At 39.6% G+C, this 11,074-nt stretch overlaps 1 protein-coding gene across 5 annotated transcripts in view; it reads left to right on the top strand.

Annotated features, from left to right (window-relative positions):
• Window positions 1-4,924: 4,924 nt before the first annotated feature.
• The window catches only part of itgb4 (integrin, beta 4), a 32,196-nt gene continuing 26,046 nt past the window's right edge, over window positions 4,925-11,074 (top strand). Inside the window, exons 1-4 of one of the 5 annotated variants that reach the window (XM_078278436.1) lie at window positions 4,925-5,339; window positions 7,545-7,627; window positions 8,723-8,805; window positions 10,849-10,950. In XM_078278436.1, coding sequence (XP_078134562.1) covers window positions 7,552-7,627; window positions 8,723-8,805; window positions 10,849-10,950 — 261 coding nt within the window. In that variant the 5' untranslated portion in view covers window positions 4,925-5,339; window positions 7,545-7,551. The remainder of the gene's footprint in view (window positions 5,340-7,544; window positions 7,628-8,722; window positions 8,806-10,848; window positions 10,951-11,074) is intronic. The other 4 variants (XM_078278435.1, XM_078278437.1, XM_078278439.1 and 1 more) reach the window with 4 other exon arrangements.

The following is an 11,074-nucleotide window of genomic DNA, read 5'->3' as shown; positions in this document are numbered from 1 at the left end:
ATAAAGAGTGTAAACTCAGTGGTGTACAACGGACACATCGAATGGAATCTTAACGGGATGATTCACAGTTATGAGATCCGCAGAGTGAGCGCGCGCACACTTTGGGTGTGTCTCGTGGGCTCACCTGCAAAGTACAACTTGTCCTGAGCAGGTCACAACTTTCACCTCAACAAACTCTCTATCACTCAGCTGTCGTCACGCAGATTTGACTCAGTATGTGTTTACGCAAGACTTGTGAAATATGAACAAAATATGAACATATTCTTAATTATTCCTGCAATTACTTGTTTGTCTGTATATGAAAGAAAGCTATAGATATTTAGCATAGAATTCTGTTGCCTAGTAAAATATGTAATGGGGTTACTCTCGTGTTTTTATGGGGACAATTAGAAATAGTTGGCATATCATTCTTTTCCCGTTTAAAATACAGGGAACTGTCATCATTATTATCATATGCAATCGTCTGAATACTCCAAAAAGGTTTCACTTTTCACCCTGTGTTGTGCCGGTGTCCTCTGTGCTACACTGGCGATTCATTGGTGAAAAAAAAGGAGACGCCATTAGGCACTGAATGAACTCACTGGTCCAAAAAGTGCCGTTTTTGTCATGTAAATTGGCGAGCAGTTGGGCACAGACTGGACTTCGTTTAATGTGAACAAAGAGGAGCTGAAAGTTAAGGCATTCTTGTCGGCCTTTCCCTCTGTATCCAAAAACGTATACACTTTTATTTTTTTGGTGTCTCAACAGCCTGCATGTCGACCGTCTTTCCCGCTAATGAGTCCAGTTCACCGCAACAGCCTCTTGTTCACAGTAAGTGACGTCTTACGTTACAATTAGCATGTATGCAAAGGACAGACAGTTAATGAGAAAAATGCAAAATATGCGACAGCCGTGATAACTAGTGGCTTTACTGTAGGCTATGTATGTGTTTTGGTGGTGGAGTAGCCTACTCACTTCCCGTACTCAAGTAGAAGTAAAGATACTTGTGTTAAAAATACTCTGGTAAAAGTAGAAGTACGGATTTAACTTCTTTACTCAAGTAAAAGTAACAAAGTAGGCTACAGGCTTGGAAATTGACTTACTAAGTATAAAAGTAAAAGTAGCCTTGCGAATGACAACCATTTTTTTTTATGCAAAACTACCTGGACCACACAAATGTTACTAGAGTGCAAGCTGAGAAACTTTAGTGGATATGGAAAAAAGGCTCTTTATATGCCATTGTCTACATTTTAAATGGATGTCTGCCAATAGGTCTAAAACATCACATAAATGATTATTGTGACAGAGACTGGGACTCTAGGTTTTTTGTTTCTCTTTTCTCTGGGATCTCTGTTTTCTCTGTTTTTCTTCAATCTTGTCACCGTCCATACTGCTATGTGCTAATGTTACCGCCATCAAGCCGCAATGATTTGCCACGAATGAATGCCGCCAAATCTGTCGAGTCGTCTTGTAGTGGTGCATCAAGTGCAACCTATATTCCCATCCAAAATAATAACGGTAACAACATTGAAATTATTTGAAACTAAAATAACAAGCCAATTTTGTCAAATGTAAGGAGTAGAAAGTAAGGATATTTGTGTTAAAATGTAAGGAGCACAAAAATAAATAGTAAAGTAAAAATATCTGAAAAATCTACTTGAGTACAGTAACAAAGTATTTGTTGCCAGGTTGTTGCTGGACGTCAGGTTGTCACTGGACGTCAGGTTGGCGCTGGACATCAGGTTGGCGGGCCCGTTGCTGGACGTCAGGTTGGCGGGCCCGTTGCTGGACGTCAGGTTGGCGCTAGACGTTAGGTTGGATGCGATTTATAGGATTATAAAGTACAGGAGATTTTATTATCTTATTCACATTTACAATAGGCATAACATATATGTGCCTCTCTCCATATTCCAGTAACTGCTGGGAGTCATTACCTGTGTTTACTGTGAGCCTGAAAAGTTTAAAGCTTTATTTCTCGAACTCAGGGAACCCTTGCACAAATTACAAAAATGATACAGTAGGTGGGCCACTCCCTCTCAGCTCCTCCTCTGACATGTGAAAGGGCTGTTTAGACTGGCATCACTGCAAAAAGTGTCAGCCAAGAAAGCCAGAAAGAGGGCAAGAGTTGTTTCTGCAGATGTTTTGTTTTCCTTGAGAGAAGTTAGCCATTGTATCAAACCAGATGTGGTTGCTAGGAGCATGACTGTGTATGTCAGCGTTCAGAATGACCAGTGTGGTATACAGTTTAAGAGGAAAAGGCTGTTTTCTCCTCTGATTCATGTCTTGAATCCCAGATCTGTGTCACAGGTTCACCATGGCTACTGACCTGAGTCTTTGTGAGTCTAGTTATGAGGGTGTAGTGCAGCGACAGGGATTGAGAATAACCTTTAACGTCTGATGTGTGGTCTGCTGGAGACAAGAGGAAAGGCCTTTCCAGAGAAATAAACAATACCGCTTACACTGACACTGGCCCTATCTGAAACTCCTACTACTTCCTTCAAGAATGCAACACAAAGAAGTCGATCACACAATAAAAAAAGTTACAGGAAAAGGCTAGATTAGGAAACAATGTGAAACAAATTGAAATCAGTGTGATCATTTATGTGAACCCTGACCTAAACCAATGTCTAGAGATCCCTGGTCCAGAATTAAAAAGGTGCGTTTTGTAGGGATGTAAAAGGCAATAGTTTAAGTGATTAAAAGACCAATCAACACAACATCTTGCCCCGTGGTGTTGTAAAGTGTGTAAATGAGTTTCTGCTAATTTGATTAAAAGCAACTTTATTAAGGAATATGTACCAGGTGAGCACAGTATAAACTAAGAAGAAGTAATAAGATGAAGTAATTATAAGGAGTTAAAACTTGATTTGGTACAGTAATTATAACCTGTGTTTTGTGAATTTTTTTAGAACATTTGGTATCATCCACAGGTTTATACTTCATAATCAATTCACTGAATTAATTTATTAACAGGTAAGATACCACTGGTGAGTGATGAAGATCTGTGTATCATCTGCATAACTATGAGTATCGGCTCTAAGAAGCCAAAATATGACAAAACTGTCTCTGTCAGGAAGGCCATATGTTCGTAGTATACTCATTCTGATAAATGAATACGTTTCACAATAGCAGTTATCAACGCCAGAGGGAAACTGCAAATGATACACCAACTCAACTGTTGGGAATAAGAAGAAATAATGCTGGTTTTGGGCTTATTTGTGTCATTTCTTATGCTATACTGTATTAAAATACATATCACACCAACTGAATTTTTACAGTTTGGGAATTACTTTAGGGGTTCAGTATCTTTCTCAGGCCCACTTTGACAGGACTCATGGCTGCTGGTCAAAATCAGTGTTAATGGAATTTGAGTTGGTGGGCAATAAAAAGTGCTATGTAAAAGATTTGGAGTTGACATTTAGGAAATATTTTGTACACAGTGTCTAACTTTCATGATCCCATCTCCTATCAACAGTTAGTCTTGCTCGTTTTAGCCATGACCATAATCTTTACCTAACCTTAACCATGTAGTTTTAGTTGCCTAAACCTAACCAAACCCTAACCATAGTGGTTGTTAGGACCAATGTAATGTTTTGTGTACCTGGCTGTCATTCTTGGTTTCGAGGAGCTCTTACTGTAATCAACTAACTACTCTTGTCCAATCCCTGATTAGAAAACGCTCAGGGGATTAGATAACATTCATTCATGGGTTGGTTAATAAGGCATTGATTACGTTTGGACTCTAAATGTTAAGATGATATGGTGATATTGATGATGTGGACCTTCAGTTGTGGAATGGTCTCCACAATTTAGTCCACTGTAGCTGTGAAAGCTGTAGAAACCAATTAAAACTGGGGCTGCACGATATGTAGAAAATATGCGTTATGCAATAATGTTGTTGAATATCTCGATAACGATATTACTTGCGATAAATAAACAGATGTTAGAAGAACAACAGAAGTGTACTCAGTACTGCATTTCTGCTGCTTTCATTATTCTGCTAAAATACAACAAATTGAGTGTCAGGGTCAGTGTGCCATGCTGGTCCGTTTGCTCAGGAATGCTAAATCTCAAACTGGAACCTCACATCTTCTACTTAGGTGGTAGAGCGGGCGTCTACCAAACGCAAGGTCGGTGATTCAATCCCTGGCCCCTGCAGTCTACATGTCGAAATGTGTCTTTGTGGCAAGACACTGAACCATGAGTTGCTGCGCTATCATTCTGTGAATGTGCATGAATGTTTATCTGATTAGCACCTTGTATGGCAGCCTCGGCCACCAGTGTATGAACGTGTGTGTGAATGGTGAATGGTGCCTGTAGTGTTTTAAGTACTCGTTAAGACTAGAAAACGCTATATAGGGTAATAGCAGTCCATTTACAGAGCAAAGAAAGTGGCTTTACCTTCAGAACAGGCAGAAAAGATATGTGGCAATCATAATGTTCACATCAAATAGCTGACAAATAGAAAATGTTCCCGGTAGTATGAGCACTCAGTTGTGTAAACACAAGAGTCCCAAAGCCGTTTCCCATAGCCTGCAGGCAGTGTTCTGCTCTGTGTGCCACTCCCAAGACCTGGGAGGAGGCCATGGAAGGTGACGCCTGCTTTCCCAGTCTCAAGCCCACACAGGTGAACTCCTGTTGGGGAGGAATGCAGCAGGGAGGGGGCCTTGACACACAGAGGTGTGGAGCTTTTAACTTCTAAAAGGGGGGGGAAGAGATAGAGGTACAGGAAGGGAGTTAACCCTCTTCGTCACAGCCACTCACCTGGATAGGGATTGGAGAGAGAGAGTGTGTGTGTGTGTGTGTGTGTGTGTGTGTGTGTGTGTGTGTGTGTGTGTGTGTGTGTGTGTGTGTGTGAGAGAGAGAGAGTGTGTGTGTGGGTGTGTTTGTGTGTGTGTGTGTGTGTGTGTGTGTGTGTGTGTGTGTGTGTGTGTGTGTGTGTGCGTGTGCAGAAGCTTGTAAAGGAGGGATCAAGTCACAGCACACAGTCATATTCACTCGGTTGCTCTGAGTCTCACTGTCTCTCATATCTCTCCCGTACACACTTAAAAAATCCTGCACACACACAGAGACACACACACACACACACACACACAAAAGTCCAGCTGAGTTTAAGGACAAATAAGTCAATATTTGACCAAATCGGACCGTACAGGAGGGAAGGAACAGAAGACTGGAAATCTGTCCTTTGGAACTTTGAACTTGGAGGATTCAAAGAAGACTTTTTTTTTTCTGTTCCTTTTATAGGTGGATACAAACTTTTCCCAAACTCTTGGGTCAAACAAAGCAAAAAGGAATTCGTTTTTTTCTTATTTATTGTTGGACTTTTGGACTTGGACTGGTCGAGAGTGCAATAAGAGGTTTGTTGATCAGTAATCTCTTTGTATCCAGTCAAACCTTTCCTAAGCCATTATTTTCATTGCCTTTCACCTTAAATATCTTCTTCTCAGCCTTGCAAAATTGACTGATTATTCTGCTGGTTCACATTTTGAGCAAGGTGAATGGCGTATATGTAATGTAAAGCGTGCGTTATGTAACTTTATATCTCACCATGTGGTTTTAGAATGGCAATACTAAAGACTAAGCTCTGGACAGATTTTGATTTAGGTCAGTGCTTACTTTCTCTTGAATCTTTTTTTATTAATTCTGCATGGTTGCCAACATCATAGCACACAATGCAACACAGGTGAAAGAAAGTGGACCAGAACAAACAGTAGAGAAATGGTGTTTATGTAATCAAATATGCAGGCGTCTACTTATTCAGACATAATATTATTAAGCCCTGCTGTATTACCGGTAGGTTGCTTTGTGTTATTTGTGTTTTTTAGGTGGAATGTAGTGATAGCTTCAAAGGCTGGGTTTTTCAAGGTGTGTGTAGTTTGTGAGTGATTTAGCTTACTGTCAACTACAGCTTTGAATTCAGGAAAAATGTCCCCTCTTTTTGTGCCACGGAGTCATTCAGACCAAAGAAAAAGCAGCATGAATGACTCACTTCTATTTTCTGTCTCTTGGAAACTGTAATTTGGGTCTCCCAGTTCATTGTGAGTGTCATAAACGCCTGCGTGCCTATGATCTTGTCTGAGAAAGAGGTAAAAAAAATACAAAGTACTTTTTCTCTACTCAGCTCATATTCTGTGACTGATGGTCAAGTTTGTAAGACAGCAGCTGGTCTGTTCTGTTATTGTTTTTTTTACCTGACCCATCTCGGTCAGTGATTTATGTGACACCGCATTCCATGAACTCACACACGCCTGCACACAACACCTGTAGTCAGCTCCAGTTCACAGCGAGGTGCTAAGGTGCCTTTCTCATGTGTTTTCAGACTGTGTTTTTTAACTTGGACTGGCCTTTCTCTCGCCTCAAGGAGAAATTCCTTCTTGGAGTTGTAAATCTTCAGAACACAAATCATCATTTTCTTGTGCACTGGGGTGGCACATATTCAGTTATCTACCCACTGAGACAATTACTGAGACATTTCATGCCACATAGTGCCCTTTGTTCACTCTCCACCGCCTATCTTTAGTGAAGATCATTTCTGTAGCTTCCTGTCTATCAGATTGTTCTCTATCTGAGATTCCAGTATCAAATTATGAAGTGTTTTTTTTTGTTGTTGTTGTGGAGAGTCTACACAGCATGCTGCCTGGAATATTTCCAGGTCCCACCCTGTATTGGTCCCTCCTGTCGTCATTTTTCACATTTTATCATGCGTCAACAGGCACTTTATGGTTAGTCTATATGAAATTAGCTATATGCCAATAGCAGATGGTACACCAATTTAAAACTGTATGAAAGGAATTACTTAGCCGTCTTTTTTATTCCAGGTTTTAAGATATCTGTCTTTGAGATTTCTGCTTTCACCCCTTATATAATAGAGGTGATTGGATTTCCGTGTGTCATGCTTTCCACAATCAGCGACCCCATTACTGCATAATCGACGGACCTTAATGTCAGCAGTTTTCAAAGTGACTATTTTCTCTGTTGAAAGTAGTTTCAAAGAAATCTGTCGACAGCGTTTTCAGCGGACAACTACATTTCCATTTACCTGAACTGTATTGGGGTGTAGGCTAAAATCTCAGAGATAAATATCTCAAAACTGTAAGCACCAAAACTATCCACATGGCTAGATTTGTCTAGAGGTGAGCGAGAATTACATAATTATGTTATGTGTAATTTGGGTGAACAGGCCCTTTAAAATTGTATGCAGGTCACTACATATGCCTATACTCAGGTATAAAAAGAACGTTTATATCATTTTTAGAATAGGATTCAATTATTGAAGAGGAAAAATGTTTAAAAAGGCTGCTTGTAAGGTTATTTTCTGAAAGTACAACGTCTTTCTGTTCTTCAGCTCTTTTCACAAACTGAGGTGAAGCTAAGGGGAGTGTTCCTGTTCACGTTCTCAAGGGCTTGACTGAGGGAAAGTACAGGTGGTTCAAGTTACACAGTAGTCTATAGAGATATCACTGGGGGAGAAAAGTCTTTCTCTCTGCCTTTTTGCTCTCTCTCTGCAACAGTGAATTATAGTCGTACTGTACATGTGCATGAATGTATTTGTTTGTTTGCAGGAAGGAGATGGGGAGATGGACGTTACATCTCTCAGTGGGGCTTGGGCTTCTAGCCGTCCTGTTAACCTGCTGTTATGCTGAAGGTGAGGAAGCCCAGGCTCATATCTCATAATTGTATTTCACTACAAGTTACTTATTGACATGCCATTTTGTATGCAAGTGGTAGCCTCAATAGGATAGTTGGCCATGAATCACAACATGTTTTTAGTTTTAGAGACTTCCCATCAATGTTAGGAGGGTAGTTTACAGTAAATGAATCAACAATTATTTGTCTAAGTCATTTATCAGGGAAATTTCCTGACAGTCTCTGTTTCAAGCCTCTGTTTTGATAGATTTCCTGATTTTCATAATTACATAATTAAAAATGTAATATTTTGGGGGTTTTAAAGCTGTAGTGCGTAGTTTCTGTCTCCCCCATGAGGAATTCTAAGTAATGACAACAAAACTGCCATTACTGCCAAGACGCCACAATCTTCTGAACATAGTCATACTGCAAAATCCAGAGAGAGTTGTGTGGAGCTGATGAGTCTTGATTAGCTTTATAGCAACTCATTTGGCAACGGCTTGAATGTAACGGACGTTCATTAATATCCAAAAGTTACGCACTAAAGCTTTAACTGTGGATCGGATAAAATGGAGCTACTGTATTTGAAGACTTCCCCTTGGTCCTGGGGAGATTGTTAATCAATTTTCTCATTAATTTCTGTCATTATATAGAATAAATATTAATTCATGAATCAGAAATGTAATGTAATGTGATATAATATAATACATAATCATTAAAGATTATAGTAATAGTTAGATGCAGTCCTAAACTTAGTAAAGTTAACTCACGTTTTTAGACTGATGTGTGTACGGCATACTGTATAATAAATACTACTGATGGCTACAGTATGTACAGTATAAGATATTTTTTGTATTTGTAAAGATTTATCCTAGTGCCTTTTTTTTTTTTTTTTTTATATATATAAATGTATCTACCTTTTTGTTGACTACTGTGTCACTGTTAGGAAGCTGTTGCTTTCAGCATTGGTTTCTTTTGGAACACAGGAGAAAACAAGATGCTGTGCCAGAGTCTGTTTAGTGTTACCACAGGTATTCTAGCTATGCTTCATGGGTTTGATTCTCACTTTGTTGCCTCTCTGTGACTCTGAAAATGCCCCCCCCCCCCCCTACAGAGAACTACTGCTTCGCTTCCAGGGCCAAGACCTGTTCAGAATGCCTGCAGTCGGGGAAAGGCTGTGCATACTGCCCTGATGAGGTGAGAGCACAAAACAGCAGGAGTATAAAAGAACTGGATTCAAATCAGTCAAACCTGAGATAAATCATTAGGGCTGTGGCATTCCTCAGGGAGAAATACTGTCTTTTTTTTAGCATACCACAGGGCTGTAGTAGGCCTACTCGAGTCCGGTCCTTGCACCTCTCAGCTATTGAGAACAAGTCCAAGTTGTTCCTGGCTGCTGATTCGGGATCAGTTGTACCGAACATTGCCTGATTCTACCAACATGACACGTTAAAAAAAATCCTTCCGCCTCTTCCTCTCTGCCATTGCGGCAATTTTCCTGTAGACACTGAGCTCCTCCACAAACATACACACACAAACATACACACACAGAGCGAAGTCAGCAGATCAGAGAGGCTGCAGTGGAGACAACTTATCATTACTGCAAGTAAATGCAATAAAACCTTGGCAAAGCCAATACTTTATCAATACACCTGTATAACAAATATTAACATGTAGAAAGCGATATTTAAATCTGCTCTGTCGCAATCTCATCCACTGCTGTTAGGTTTTACACGAGCAAAGCACGCTAGCTCGGCTAATAGCAAAATGTGACAAGCTAAAACAAAAGCTGTCTGTATGAAGTCTAACTGTTTCTCTCACTTTGCCATGTATCTTAACATTTGGCTGAGACTCCCCAGTCCCTCCCCCCTTCCTAAGCGTCAAATTCACATGGCTAATTATAATGAACGCCAATGATGTCATTGGACCTCACCAGAGGGAGGAGGACAGAGGACAGGATGAATGACTGATACTGACTGATGTCTGTGTTCTTCATTTTTTCTAAACTTCACTCAGTATTTTGATGTCACTAGTATTATTTATTTAAGTGACATTTTAGATCATTTCCAGGGAGATATTAATGAGTTTAGATAGTGACTTTGCTGTTGTAAACATTGGTGAATGTGAATTTAAAGACAACTAGGCTGACATAGGAAATGCATAGCTAATATGCACACTTCAATATTTGTTGATTTATCGCAGGTCATGACATCATCCCAATATTGAACAATGTTATTGAACATAGCAGATTTCCCTCATATAGCGCAGGCCTAGTTTAAACATTGTTGGGATAATTTAAGTACTTAACTTGACAAAGTATATAATGTAGGTCTAGTCATTTTTAGACATTTTAATGTGGAATAGTTACATATACTGTGCCTTTACGGGATTGCACTTAACGTAGGCCTATCTGTAGAAACCTGTAATGGTCCTCAAACCTAAATTATTTGCATTGATTAGTTTGTTGTTAGAAGATATATCCATCTTGTATATAGATAGATTATTTCTGTTCAGCCTAACTCCTTAATCACTATATTAGCATTGGAAAGACACTATTGCCTATTATGGTTTTGCAAAGGACCCGATTTACTCTGGACTCGGTCTTGACTTGGTCTCAACTGCCTTTGGACTCGGACTTGACTCAGACTCGATGGACCTGGTCTTGGACTTGACTTGGACTCGATTAAGTTGGTCTTGACTACAGCCCTGGCATACCATGTACTTGATTAGTATTTTGAGTCTTGGATGGTAGCTATGTATCTTGCCCTAGTGCCCATTGTGCCCCATGTGCAGACGTCTGAAAATTCAAAATGATTTGCTTTATAAAATGTTTTAACATCTAAAATGTTCATAAACAATAATTCAATTAGCAAGACCACTGAATTCCAATTTATAATTTGACAATTTAACATAGTAGCTTCTTTGGGAGCTTTCAGCTGCATGTTGTGGTCTTCATCAGTGGGTGGACTTTGCTCACTTGTCATGGAGATGGCTCAGTTTTCATAACATGACCTAGGTATGAAACTACAGGCACAATAATAGTAGTTTAACAAAAAAAATCTAACTCAAGCTTTCGACCACATCTCCTGGTCTTTTTGCTAGCATTTCCAAGGTGCACAAGGATTAATCTTCAGGATTAATTCATAATTTGCATAAAATATTTGCATATTGTTATATGAAGACTCAGCAAGTTAATGTTTAGAAAGCAATACTCACTAATCAATTGTCATGTTTGCCCAGACCTTTAATGGCCCTCGCTGTGACCTGTACAAGAATATAATTGACTATGGCTGCAGTGCTGCAGCTGTAATCACAGCCCAAAGCAGCATGATGATAGAAAAGGTAAGTCTTCATCACTCTCATTACTCTTACAATCATGCCACCATTATGTATTCTTAAATGTATGTATGTATGTATGTTTGTTTTAGATCAAGTGAAGTCATTTTCCTCTGTTGTTCCCCTTGTG

This window comes from Sander vitreus, chromosome 21 (genome assembly GCF_031162955.1).
Source record: "Sander vitreus isolate 19-12246 chromosome 21, sanVit1, whole genome shotgun sequence".
Taxonomy (NCBI): Eukaryota; Metazoa; Chordata; class Actinopteri; order Perciformes; family Percidae; genus Sander; species Sander vitreus.
This window is presented reverse-complemented; position numbering and strand designations above follow the sequence as displayed.